Here is a 14628-nt window from a genome sequence, read left to right as displayed (position 1 = left end):
ACTGAAGATTATTTCCCCTACTAAAAGCTAGCTGAAAATTACAGTGAGGCTGCTTGCTTGTGATGTGAAAAAAAAAAAAAAGTTCGAAGATTTGGTTCGGCTTCGCCTCGGTTGGGCTTGTTTCAGTTAGACCACTCCCTTCTGGGCTTTTGAAGTTGTTTGGGCTGTATTGCTTCTTTTTTTTTTTGGTGTTTCCGATTAATTTTCTTCTTCGTTTTTTTTTTTTACAAGTAATTTAATTAAAGGAAAATCTTGACTAAAAAATGGTTATTTGTTTAGAGTAAAACCTTTAGCTTTGAGCAAAGTAAGAAGAATTTCGGAGCTAAAACCAATTTAAAATTGGAACACAACGAAGGCCAAAATGATATACAATCAACATGGTATTATTTCATTAAAGGAATCCATTAATTTTTCGAATGCTAGAGTATCCTGAGCAAATTTTCCCTGGATTCCATAAAAATACCACAATCAGGAATTCAGTAATGCCATGGCCAAATAAAATATACGGTGACAGTTTTGGAACAAAAATCACGTTTGGGGAGACAAAATCCGGAGATGGTAATGTCAATGAAGGTTCGTGTTTGAGTAGACCTTTCCAGGGGGGATGGAGAAAATGGTGGATTTTCCGGTCGGTGGAAAATAAGGAAGGCAGGCCTTGACTTTGAGCCTTGAGTTGTTATCTTCTCTTGGATGAGGAAGTCTTTCTGCTTCCTTTTGATTTTTCAGCAGGTTGAAGGTTGTTTTGAAACACGGGAACCTTCTCCTTCGTGGTAATTTGAAAGAGTGGTTCAGAAGTTATATTTTAAAGTTGTTTTTTTAATTTAAAATACATTAAAATAATTTTTTTATTTTTATTTTTAAAATGGACGGATAAAATAATTTTAATTAAATATGTTTTTTTTTATCGGAGTATTAAACACGCCAAGCAGACAGGTGTTGAACGAAACATGACCGTGACTCGAAAGGCAAGGCAAAGATACTTGAAATTATCAGTGTAATCTTTTCTTGCAGTTAGGTTAGTTTGAACCAAAAATGGAGGGAGTAGAGAACCATACTTCCTGACGATGATGACGATCATCATCATCATCTGCCGAGTTGTTCATGTTCCTTGAAGAAAGGAATGTTTGATGGGTCCGTTTCCTGCATCTTTCTCTTCCAGTTCACACCCAAATTGAAAAGAATGGGATTAAAGACATGATTCTGAAGTTCGGGGAGGCCTAAACACCAGTGATTTTGAGCTTCATCCAATCGAAATCAAAAGCCATCCACCCATAATTTCTTTTCTTTATTTTTCAATCAATCGCACTACTGATCATAAAAATAAGAGAGACCTAGAAAAGTCAGAATTCAAAGTTCGATAAATTAGAGTTAAATCACAATCACCAACAAAAACAGTGTATATTTTCTTTCCTGTTCTCTCGAGGAAAAACTGCCTGAGATAAATTAAATAAAAGTCAGCAAGCACATTGTCGAGTCACGAGGCAGGCTAAGCTTTACCAGTTCAAAAGTCGGGCACCACACGGTCCAGTCCACCTCTACCTTTTATCTTCTCTCCCCATCTTTCTCACTCGTCCCTGAAAAGTGTAGACTCTAATAGTAAAACAACCCACACGCCAACCAGAAGAAATGTGAAAACGAGAACGCTCTACGCCAACTAACACGTCCGCCCTCTTTTTTTAGCCCCTCTTCCTCCTCTTCAACAACCGCTACTGGGCTGCTTACTTAGCCCTCTCCTTTCTATCTCCTTTTCGCTCTAGCTTAATTGGATCCTTTCAGGTTGCTACTGAAAAAAATGACAAGCTTAGAGTCAAGCTCAGGTGGTGATCCTAACATCAAAGGCATGCCTGCTCATGGTGGACGCTATGTACAGTATAATGTGTACGGTAACCTCTTTGAAGTTTCTAGAAAGTATGTCCCTCCTATTCGTCCTATTGGCCGTGGCGCTAATGGTATTGTTTGGTAAGTCTGATTTCTTACTCTCTCTTTTTCCCTTGTATGATCATGTTTAAGTTTCAACTGTAGATTTTGGTTACTTATAGTTTCCGATTTCGATTCTTTGAGGTTAAAAACTGTGTACTTCTTAAAATATCCTTTCGAGTTATGATTTTTTATTAGAATTTTTAGTTGTCCTTTTGGAATTGGAGAAATGATGGTGGAAGTCTCAAGAACACAACATTGAGAGGCCGTTTTACTTATATTTTATTTTTTTAAATTTTATTTTTTTATTATTTTATGACTATGATAAAAATAATTTTAAAAAATAAAAAATATTATTTTAATATATTTTTAAACAAAACAATAACTAGCACACCGTAGTCCCATAAATCCTCTTAAAACTTAGGGCTCTAGGCTACTTGGTAAACCGTGAAGCTAGTGCTACAAAAAGTTGTTAATTGAGTTTCGAGCGTGTTTGGAATACTTTACAGAAAGGAAAATTTACGGAATCTGTTTTATTGGTTAGGAAAACTTCTGTTACTGGTGAATCGCGAATGTTATGGTCTCGTTATGTTTGACTTAATTTTTTGTGTGAAATCTACAACGTGAAGGAAGATGTGATTTTGTTGTTTTCTTCAGTGCTGCTGTGAATTCTGAGACACGTGAAGAGGTTGCCATTAAGAAGATTGGTAATGCGTTTGACAACAGAATAGATGCCAAGAGGACTTTACGAGAGATTAAGCTTCTTCGCCACATGGATCATGAAAATGTAAGTTTGTTTTCCTTTGTTATTATCAGGATTCTTAGCTCCACTGAAGTTAATATTTCATGATTTTGTAGCTCAGCTGAAGTTGTTGCTCATGATTTCGTAGCTAACTCTGTTATGATGCTAACAATCCTCATTAACTCAAAGATATACACAAGTCTGTTGATATATGTGATATGCACAATGGGTTTTGTCTTCCCACAGAACTTATATTGCATTACATCCTTTCTACTTGTGTATTCCGCTTGTCTTGTAACAGGGGAGAGTGTAGAGAAATCTCTTGGTGAAGAGAATTATTTAATTGCTAAGTAAACACTAGTGAATTAATAAAGTCTGGCAGGGGGCTGAACTGCCGCATAGGACTGGAAAATTTTAACAAGAAAAACCCTACCCTGTGACATGCTACTAAGAACCTGAGTTCTTTTGCAATTGAGATTCTCTTATAGGGGGTGGGATTTTTGTTAAATTGTTCCGTGTTTAATTTATTCTTGAGTGGGTGATTCCTTGATGAATCAAACTTTAAGTTTTGCTTTCACAAAGCATGATGATCTTGGTGATTCAGAGGCCAGTTGCTGGATCGACTAGAGTTACCATGGATTCATTTGATTCACAACTTTCTTTTGTATTGACGTTGTCCTTTAGACATGTGCTATGGTAGCTCAAGGTTGACTAGATTATCATGACTGCTAAGTTCCTTAAAGTATTTGGTTGACTTCTTTTTATCCTCATTTGAGGCTAGTTTGTCAACACTCCATAATTACGTGCATGGAAGCATACACAGCATGGGTGCTTGCTGACGTTGTATCGCTGAACCTGTCTAATTTATTGCTTCTATGCTGTGTTTTTCTTTCTTTATATATATATCTATGGTCGTGCTAATCATTTACTGCTCCTCAGGTTATTGCTATCAAAGACATCATCCGGCCTCCCCAGATGGAGAACTTCAATGATGTATACATTGTTTATGAATTAATGGACACGGATCTACATCAAATAATACGCTCCAACCAACTATTGACAGATGATCATTGTCGGGTTAGTTCCATTAAGTTTTCTTGGTTTTCATGTTTACTATATGTAATTTATACTCATAGCTTGCGGATTTATTTTGGATATTATTGTTCTTGTGGTTACTTATTTGATTTTTATTTATTTTTATCTTTCTCTAGGATATTGTTAACTTTTGGCTGGACTTTTTAGCTTGCTGCATATTTCAAGCTTGAATTTTAAGCTTTACAGGTTAAATTTTGACAAAATGGTTCAACTAGTTATGATAAGCAGCATAAGCTATACTTTCTCTGTTTTTGTTTGTGCGGCTAAACCATGCTTTTAATTTTTAATTTTATTTTTTTGGCTTTAAATTATAATTTTTTTATGGGTTTTTTAGATTGTTTAGATTTGTTAATGTTAAATTATTTTTTTTTTATATATATTTCCAAATAAAAAACACTTTAAAATTAGTTATAAATAAATGCCATATTTTCAACTAAATCAATATCATAAAATGATGACTTTCATTTTTTGTTTGCCTTTGTTGAGCTAATAGGTTTATTAGTTGGCTAATTTTTTTGGAATTTAGCGGGATAATGTCTCTAATAAATCACAAATATCATTTGGCTTCACTATTCTTCTATCTCTCTCTTGTTTCCCTAATTCCTACAGGCCAACCCATCACATCTGTCACCCCTTTCTATCTCCTCTCTCCTTTTATTCCCAGGGAAGAAAACTAAAGTTACCAAAGAGAGGCAAGAAATGGCTACATGCTGCTGCACAGAGACTGCTACTGAATAAAATGCTTTCTATAACATAAGCTGTAATTGGAAATTATCATTGTTTTATGAGCAAGCATTGCTAAATTAACTAATACTTTGTTATGTGCTTGATTTTCATTGATATCTAAATTGTTTCTTTGCAGTACTTTCTTTATCAATTGCTAAGAGGGCTTAAATATGTACATTCGGCAAATGTCTTGCATCGTGATCTCAAACCCGGTAATTTGTTCTTGAATGCTAATTGTGACCTTAAGATTGGAGACTTTGGACTTGCAAGGACAACATCTGAAACGGATTTCATGACCGAGTATGTGGTCACTCGATGGTACCGGGCACCAGAATTACTCCTTAACTGCTCTGAGTATACTGCAGCAATTGATATATGGTCAGTGGGTTGCATACTTGGCGAAATCATGAGTCGGCAACCTTTATTTCCTGGAAAAGACTATGTTCATCAACTGAGGCTTATTACAGAGGTATGTGATTTTGAAATTGTCCAGCAATTGTGCCCTGGGGTAATCTTGTGGTGTTTTTTGTGTATCTGGCTCGTCATTTGTCGACGGGAGGCCCTAAATAATTTCATTTCAAAAGCCCTAACTCTTTTCATTAACTCATGCGTGATTGTAACTTTTTAAAGTCATGTGCATTGACAATTATGATTGCCCTTTGGCTTTTTTTCCTAAATTGATGAGTCAGAGACTCATCTCTCGCTTCCCTCCCTCCTTTTTATTCAAATGGCAGGAATTGCATTAATTGTGATTCTTAATCTGGTAACTGAATGTAACGACCAGGGATGAATGTAGGATGTGACCTTTCGGGGCAAGTTTGTAAAACAATTTTTATTGAGGGGGCCATTTAGTTTTTTTCTTTGGCAAAATTAGGGAGAATTATGAAAATTTTCTGGCAGTGATGATATCTTACTGAGAATAGTGAGACAGAGAAGTGATTGGGAATCAGAATTATCCTCCCTTCTCCTTTTCATGGTCAATTATGGTGAAAGTGTTGTATCTTGTGCTTCAATCAGTGTAACTTCTGTTCTGTTTTGTCAGTTATGTTTTGGTTTGTTCTTTTGTCTGATGTGTGGGGTGCACCTCTATAGCTTTTGTTAGCATGCATAGAGGTTGAAGTATATAGCAGGCTTGTTGATAGTATGAAACTGCTCAGTTTTTTGTTATCAAACTACGAGCATGATACCTTGTGCATTTATCTTTGAAAAGCTCATAGGTTCACCTGATGACTTCAGTCTTGGTTTCCTACGAAGCGAGAATGCTCGAAGATATGTTAGGCAGCTTCCGCAATACCCCAGGCAAAATTTTGCTGCTAGATTTCCTAACATGGCTGCTGGTGCTGTCGAATTGTTGGAGAAAATGCTGGGCTTTGATCCAAATAGGCGTATTACAGGTAAAAATGAGGCATGATAGTGATAAGGATTAGTTTGTGACATTGCGGCAACAATTTTTTAAAATCAAAGACTATAAACGTAAGGTAAAGTTGAACATTCAGGGACAGACATGACATTGATCATGCGACAAAACAAGAATTAATTACGGAAATAGCTTCATATGTTGTTGTTTTTTTTATCTTTATGAGACATTACCTGCAATCTTGGCTACACATTTGATCTGGAACCAAGTGCATTCATTGAATAATATTTGAGATAATTGGTATTACTTAATGAAGCGAAATTACATGTATTAGTAAACTAGTAGATTAAAATATGGTATGTCTCAACATTCTGAAAGTATATCAGAATGTTCAAATTTGAGTATATTTTCTCATCAAAGAAGCTTTTATTTGACCAATGATTACATTTGACCCTTTTGCTGTTTGCAGTCGATGAGGCACTGTGCCATCCATACTTGGAACCTCTTCATGGCATCAATGAGGAGCCTGTTTGCCCAAAGCCTTTCAGCTTTGATTTTGAGCAGCCATCTTTTACTGAAGAAAACATCAAGGAACTCGTCTGGAGGGAATCTGTAAACTTCAATCCAGATTCGTGAGAATTATCTGATCAACTTGTGGTGTGCAGTTGGGAAGGCATCCCATGATTATGATGTACAATATTATTACATAAAATCCATCAGGTTCTCTGAGAGAAGAAGAGATAAGAAACATATTGTTTATATTGGATTTGCTTACAATTTTCTGTAGAGCTCTATGAACTGATATCTCAGATTTGTTACGACATCAGAAAGTGTAAGACAGGACAAGCAGCATGATTCTCAAGTTTTCCGAGCAGAATCCTTGTGAAGGTTCCATCTTTAGTTTGTGTAGGTGCCATGTGAGGAGTGCTCTAGTAAAAGTCTATCAGTCGTGGAGTCTGAATCCTGCATGGTTGTGAGGACGCTCAATGGTCCCTGTTTTTCCTTAGTTTCTGAAAGTTGATTTTAAATGTGAAGAATTGCTATGACTTGCTAGGGTATATCATGTTTCTCATCTTTCATCTTTGACCTGGGAGGGATGAAATCTGTAAATAGTACTTCTGGTACTGTTGTGCGAGTTGTTGTGAAATGATTATGCTGTATGGTAATTTGGATTTACTTCAGATCTTAGGACTTTAGAAATGAAAATTTCCATGAATGGATCGGATCACCTGCATTGCCCTCCAATCTAGCAGCCACTGTCACCTTGTCTGCCACCATATTCCTATAATTTATACATTGAATCACTGGGTCATAGTTTTTATCAGCATGTTACCCATAATTCCCAGTCTGGAAGGTTCGTTTCATGGCCTGCGGAGTCATTCTCTTCGCGTATATATTTTTCGCATGCCCTCCTCTCCCCGCAGCAGTTTGATCCTGACCCCAGATTCTGTATGGATAGCTGCGATGTCCTCTGCTCTAACATCTTCTATCCCACCTGGTGCAGTTGTGGCACTGTATGGAGAGCTGCATTTGAGCTGCCTGGAGACTAATTGCTTTGTGGACATTCCAAATGCAATCCCATACTCATCTCCAGAAACTGTGTAAAAATCTTCAATTTTAGTGTTTGTGCAGGAATCTGCACCGTCGTTCCACAAAATTAATTGGAAGTTGGAAGTTGTTCCTGCAAATTATTAGTCTCATGGACCCATCGGATGTAAAATATTCAGATTTTAACATGGTTGAACAATAACAAGCTGATCATAAATCAGGGAAAAACAAACCTGGACCTATGCCTTCACAGGAATATTACTATAATCCCACGGAGTATTACTGTAATCCCACGATTAATGAAAATCCCATGCGGACGTGATTATCATGTTTAATGTGTTATAGTTTGATCTCATGTTTACAATATTAAATATTTTATATTGTACTTAAACTAATCAAACAATTAATTTTAAATAAAATTATTTTATAATAGTTTATATGTCCACATTAAGTTGTTGGAGGGGCAATCCTTTAATATTATCATTAAACTTCATCAATTTGAATTTTTTTTATAAAAATAAAAATTTTCTAACAATGTATTTCTTATTTATCTTACTCAATGAAATATTTTTAATTGAAAACATTGTTTCTGTTTTAAAAAATTAGCAATTGTTAAAGCATGTTTTAAAAACATCCAAATAATATATCTATATTTAGCATGCTTGAAAGCTTAAAAACTTATAACGGTAATAAAATCATGTTAAACAATCGATTTCATTCAAATTTTCACAAAAAAATTATTATTAATATTATTATTTTTGTATCAAATATATAATAACTAAAAAATAATTATTATATTTCAAATAAAAATCTACAAAAAAATACACCGAATATCCTATAATTTACCCCATTTCATAATTTATCTCTATTGTTTTAAAAAATACATAAAAATAAAAAATTATGAACTTTATAAGCTGATGACACTTTACATGACACCATAAAAAAAAAAATTTACAAGTTTATAATTATATTTTATTTAATAACTAAAAAAATCTTTCTAGTATTAAAATCATAAAATTACCATAAATTTAGTAACTAAGGAGCTGATGGTGAGTGACACGTTCCATTTAAAAGTGGTGGCATGCTCGTTTGTTGGCATGTCATCAAAAGCTTATAATATTTATGTATTTATTTTTGTTGAAATTTTCCTGATAATAGTAAGAGTATCATCATTAAAGTTATGATGTACTCTACTATTTCAATCTTTCTTTATTATTTTTATTTTTTTATCTTATTATTTCATGTTATTTTTTTTTAAAAATTCAATTATTTTATTTTTTATATGAACTTTAGATCCCTATAAAACCTATAAAACATGCATAGACTTTCATATATTTAAATACTCAAGGAAGATTGATTCTGTATGATGCAAAAATCAAATTTATTTATCATATCATTAATAATATATATAAACTTTATATTTAAATCCTGAAGGAAAACAATTAGTGGTTCTTTCCTTGTTAGGTTTCCTTGTTAGGTTTGATATCTTTAAATTATGTTTGTTTTTATATTTTAAAAGTATTTTTGAAAAAAAAATTAAATTTTTTATTTTTTCTGTACTTAAAATTAATATTTTTAGATTATTTTGATACGTTAATATCAAATAATTTTTTAAAAATAAAAAATATTATTTTAATAAAAAATATTTTTAAAAATAACCACAAATAAAATTTAAATTAATTCTTTATCTCGGCTCCTGTCCTCTGGCACCGTACCACCACCCTGCTATTGCTAGCCAGCTTCACAGGTTAAAATATGAAATACAAAAGATAAGGCCCCCTTTACTTATCATATCATTAATAACATTTCTAGAATATAATATAATATACAACCATAATTGGTGCACCAAACTTCCAACTTCAAAGCTTAAAGATTGGCCAAAATAAATTAAAAAGTAAAATAAATATATATATATAAAAAAAAAACTAAAGCCACGCTTTTCATGCACGCACAAAACAATATTCATTCATAATTCATCCACCAGCACTGTTTAAAAAGCACATCTTTTTACACTTTAATCCTTATAGTTTTAAAAGTTCAAATCTTGGTTATAAAACTTTATTTTTCTTACATTTTAGTCTCTAATAATTGATAGAGCAAAAAAGAAAGAGGAAAGATGGAATTTTTGGGCAGTCATAAAAAACCATTGATTTTAGTATTAATATATTCATTTTGAAGAGAGAATTTCGAAATTTGATTTTTAATTTTAAAAAAGAAAGGTTTGAGCCTAAAAAAGAGATTGGAATTCACCAAAGCCTGTTTCGGTCTAATTTGATTTTGAATTTATTAACTAATTAAAGTATGTTATGGAGATTTTTATAATGTTTTTCAAAACGAAACAAATTGAGAGTTTCATTTCGAGGTAAAAAAATCAAATCTAGATGATGGATGAAAATTACTACAGGAGAGAGAACGTGCTTCCCCTACGTTTTTTTTATAAAAAGAAGAAGACACGTGCTCTCCCTCCGTTTTTTTTAAAAAAGAAGGCAGGTGCCCTGGCTTGCTCTTCAAAGTCAAGACGCATCTTGGACTTTTTCAAAGGACATGCACGTGGGTCTAGACTCTAGAGTTCTAAACCCAAGCGTGTCTCGCCAGTGACTTCTAGATTTGATCTTTTTTTAGTAATAATTATATATGAACGTAACATGTATTTTAGAAAAATAATTATGATAATTATTTTATTAAAATAAAATATCTATTTTATTTTTTTAATTGTTAGTTTCTATATGATTTTATCGAATTAATTTTTAAAATATTTCCATACAATCTTTCAAATTTTATTGAGTCATGAGTTTTTTTCACTACAACCTGTTTTTTAGATCATGGCATATTTTTATTTAAAAAACAATATATCAGATGAAAAAATGTTTTCATGAAGGTAAAAAGGAAATACATGAATAAAAAAGGAGTTGTGATCAAGGAGAGACATTTTTCTCTTTAATTTAAATAATTGTAAATTCTTATGAATATTTAATATAATTTGTTTTTGTTTTCATTATATATATATATATATATATATTGTTCAATTGTTTCCTTTTTTTAGTATCTATTTTAAATACCATAAAATTAAATAAAAATAAATTTTAAAAGAATCACGACGTGCTGACATGCTTACTGGTAGAAACAATTAAAAGAAAATGGTGTTTTACCATACACCATCCTCATCCTCATCTTATAAAGAGTAATTTATTATGGATTGAACTGTATATTTATTGTGCAACTTGAACTATTAGTAGGGCACGAAAAAAATATACTTTGTTCCTCGTCTTTTGTTTTTTATATTTGATCTGTGTAGTTTTAGCCTTTTGACATAAAACCTTTTTTTTATGTTTTAATTTCTAGATGTTGAAAAAAACATTAAAAAAGGGAGAAATACAAAGTTTAGCCAACCCCATTACGACATAAAAGGAGGGTTTGTCTTGAAAATTAAGAAGGGTTTGTCTTGAAAATTAAGAAGGGTTTGATGTAAATAATTTTGAGACTTTAATTGTGCTGGTGAAAATGATAAATTAAAATTTTTAAAGTTTATTTTAATTTAGTTTAGTTTTAAGTTTTTAATGTGATTAAAAGATATTTTGAAGTTTAAAATTGGGTTATGAAGGTTCAAATAAAGTTTTTAATATGCTTTTAAGAGAGAAACATGCTGAAATTTTGGGTTTGAGGGTCTATAATACTTGAAAAATCTAATATATATATATATATATATATATGAAAGAAATTCTCAAGCAAACGATTCTATTTGAGTTTTTTGAAAAAAAACCAGGTGTATCTCGGTTTCTTCTAATAGGCCAAACATGTTGGCCTAATTTTTAGACTCAATGACGCCTGATTTTTTTAAAAAGCCAGACTCATGGTTCAAACTTGATTCTTTTAGCTTTTCATATTTTTTTCTTTATCCAATTGTTTTATTTTTCATATATTTTGCAATGAAATTCTTCTAAAATAATAATATTATTAAAATGATATTTAAAGAATTATCCAGTTATGCTATATTTTTCAAATAAGTTTGTAACTTTTTATTGTAATATTAATATTTATTTTATGAATATTCTATATGAGTCTAATGTACATAATTGTTTACTTATTCATTTTTTAATATTTAACTAGAGTAAAATACTAAAATATCAATTTTGTTATTTTTATTATAAATTTTTATATAATTTTCTCAAATTATATATATATATATATATATTTATATATATATATAGAGGCACATAAAAATTGTAAGGCCATGTTTTTTTGTTTTTTTTTATTAAAATTCTTTTTTAAAGATCATTATATATATATATATATATATAGAGGCACATAAAAATTGTAAGGCCATGTTTTTTTGTTCTTTTTTTATTAAAATTCTTTTTTAAAGATCATAATAATTTATAAAGTTTTTTAGATTTTTTTATGAATAATAAGTTATGCCTTTAATTTTTAAAGTGGTTGTCTATTAGATAGAAAAACTACGTAAGTTACATAATAAAGAATTAGAACTCTAGACATAACAATCTTTCTCTTCTAATAAAGTTTTAAGAGATTTCAAATGTTCGTGTATATTACTGTTAGAAGCTAAATAATTAGACGATTTATGATTTGCGATAACTCAACTTTTCAAGAATTATTTAAAGATGAAAAAAATATCTTTAAATAATAAATTTATAAACAATTTTAAATTTATCCAACAGGATTTTAAGAGTTTTTAAATTATTTTTTGTTTTATTATTTCTGTTATCAAGGGACCAACTATGCTAACACAATGCATTATGTATGTAGGGGAGTATCTAGGAATTTTAATTTGGGGGGACCAAGCTAGAGAAAAATTTTAGGAGGGGTTAGAATTAAAAATTTTATATTTTTAAAACTAAAATTCTAATTTAGTAAAGGAGGTGACCGGAAGAAAAAACTCGCATTGGCCGCTTTCCCTGCCTGCCCCCCTAATGCCACCTGTGATGCATGTATAATCTAGATCCCTATCACTCCCTGCTTGACTGAAAAAACATCACATGGGAAAAAGAACACTGTAGTAACTAAATAGTTTTTCAGTGGTGTAACCAAATCTTCTTTCTTTCATGGCTATTGGCAAAAATTATTTTAATTATTTATAATTGAATGATGTAAATATAAATATTTTATTTGTTGCCCCCCCTGGTTGAATGATCAGACATGAAGTTCACATTCGAGACTTGATTGGCCCCCTGGCTCGTTAAATATCAGAAGTGTTCTCCATGTGAAACTTAAAAATCATTGAAGTCCCTGAAAGACTCGCTCGTTAATCTCCAGACAAGCTGATAGGGTTTTGCTTTTCTCATTGAAATCTGCTTACTGTCCGTCCTAATTGGCTCTTGCATTCAGTCCCTATATACTGATCTCAAACCTTCTTTCTCTATACTCTAAAATTTATACAGGTTTGCCCTCATTCCTGGCCTGGGAAATCTTCTTTTTCTCCATACCTTGAATTAATGGCAGAGAAACTTCACATAGTGATGCTTCCATGGATTGCCTTTGGCCATATGATACCTTTCTTTCAACTTTCCATAGATTTAGCCAAAGCTGGAATCAAAGTCTCCTTTGTTTCAACCCCAAGAAACATCAAAAGACTCCCTAAACTTCCTCCAAGTCTGGCAGACTTGGTGAAATTAGTAGAGTTTCCACTACCAAGCTTAGACAATGATATCTTGCCAGAAGATGGGGAGGCCACGGTTGACATTCCTGCCGAGAAAATCGAGTACCTGAAGATTGCATATGATCTCCTGCAGCACCCCTTGAAGCAGTTCATCGCCGATCAACTTCCAGACTGGATAATCATTGACGTGATTCCTTATTGGATGGTAGAGATTGCTAGAGAAAATGAAGTTCCTCTTATTCATTTCTCCGTTTACTCTGCTGTTGCATATGTGTTTCTTGTGCACCCAGAGTGCTTAGTTGGCGATGGTCAAAAAAGACTTAGGCCGTCATGGACGAGTATGACATCGAAACCAGAGTGGGTTGACTTTCCCTCCTCGGTAGCTTATCGAAACCATGAGGCTGTTGGAGTTTTTGAATGGATTTATGGATGGTGAAAGGGTCTCCAAGATACTCCATGGATGCCAAGCTTTCGCGGTACGCAGCTGTGCCGAGTTTGAAGGAGACTACTTGAATCTATTTGAAAGGCTGATAGGAAAACCCGTGATCCCAGTAGGTCTGTTGCCACAGGAGAAGCCAGAAAGAAAGGAATTCACTGATGGGAGGTGGGGTGAAATCTTTAAATGGCTTGATGACCAAAAGCCGAAGTCCGTTGTGTTTGCAGGCTTTGGTAGCGAGTATAAGCTAACCAGAGATCAAGCATATGAGATTGCTCATGGGCTAGAGTTATCTGGATTGCCATTTCTGTGGGCATTACGAAAACCAGGTTGGGCCAACGATGATCTTGATGCTCTGCCTTCAGGATTCGGTGAGAGGACATCTGACAGAGGGATTGTTTGCATGGGATGGGCGCCACAGATGGAAATCTTGTGTCATCCATCAATTGGGGGATCATTATTTCACTCTGGGTGGGGTTCTATCATTGAAAGTTTGCAGTTTGGTCACACCCTTATTCTCTTGCCATTCATCATCGACCAACCTTTGAATGCAAGGTATTTGGTTGAGAAGGGTTTAGGTGTTGAAGTACAGAGAGGGGAAGATGGGTCATTTACCCGGGATGGTGTAGCCAAGGCTCTGAAACTCGCTATGGTATCCGAGGAAGGAAAAGGCTTGAGGGAGAAAGCAAGTGAAGCTGCTGCGATTTTCGGAAACCAGAAGTTGCATCAAGATTACTATATTGGTAAGTTTGTTGATTTTCTCAAAAAGAAGAAATGAAATGTTTGGAGGACATGGTCATTCTTATGAGCAAATATCACATCACTGGTCAGAATTCCCAACAGTCACAACTCGCAAGGCTGTTATGAGCAAATATCAGTACGGAATTCCCAACAGTCACAACTCGCAAGGAAGATTTGATCATCACCCATGCTTGAGACTTTATTCAGGTGCTTTCATGTTCTCGAGTATTCAAATATGGAATAAAAACAGTTTTTTTTTGGTCAAGAAACCTCTTCAAAATAGCTATTTGAATGGACATCATGCAGCATTTAGCTGCCTTTATAATGAATTCATGGCCACCTGCGCTCTGTATTAGTTAGCGAACCATGGCGTCCGATGAGAGACAGAAAGAAAAGATGTCAAATAAAAGACTTGACTTCTAACTGAGCTAGATTAGACCGTTAGCGGTTCA

General features: G+C 33.2%; 1 protein-coding gene and 1 pseudogene across 2 annotated transcripts in view; both read left to right on the top strand.

Moving 5' to 3' along the window:
• The first annotated feature begins 1078 nt into the window (after positions 1-1078).
• The window catches only part of LOC105134251 (mitogen-activated protein kinase homolog MMK2), a 17591-nt gene continuing 4041 nt past the window's right edge, over positions 1079-14628 (top strand). The window contains exons 1-6 of one of the 2 annotated variants that reach the window (XM_011038600.1): positions 1086-1959; positions 2575-2704; positions 3599-3736; positions 4617-4949; positions 5691-5874; positions 6307-7018. In XM_011038600.1, coding sequence (XP_011036902.1) covers positions 1793-1959; positions 2575-2704; positions 3599-3736; positions 4617-4949; positions 5691-5874; positions 6307-6473 — 1119 coding nt within the window. In that variant the 5' untranslated portion in view covers positions 1086-1792 and the 3' untranslated portion in view covers positions 6474-7018. Of the gene's footprint in view, positions 1960-2574; positions 2705-3598; positions 3737-4616; positions 4950-5690; positions 5875-6306; positions 7019-14628 lie in introns of those variants that run through there. The other variant, XM_011038607.1, reaches the window with a different exon arrangement.
• Positions 12628-14215, top strand: LOC105134266 (putative UDP-rhamnose:rhamnosyltransferase 1; annotated as a pseudogene).

The sequence above is a fragment of the Populus euphratica genome, unplaced genomic scaffold (assembly GCF_000495115.2).
Source record: "Populus euphratica unplaced genomic scaffold, PopEup_1.0 scaffold2.1, whole genome shotgun sequence".
NCBI classification, from domain to species: domain Eukaryota; kingdom Viridiplantae; phylum Streptophyta; class Magnoliopsida; order Malpighiales; family Salicaceae; genus Populus; species Populus euphratica.
This window is presented reverse-complemented; position numbering and strand designations above follow the sequence as displayed.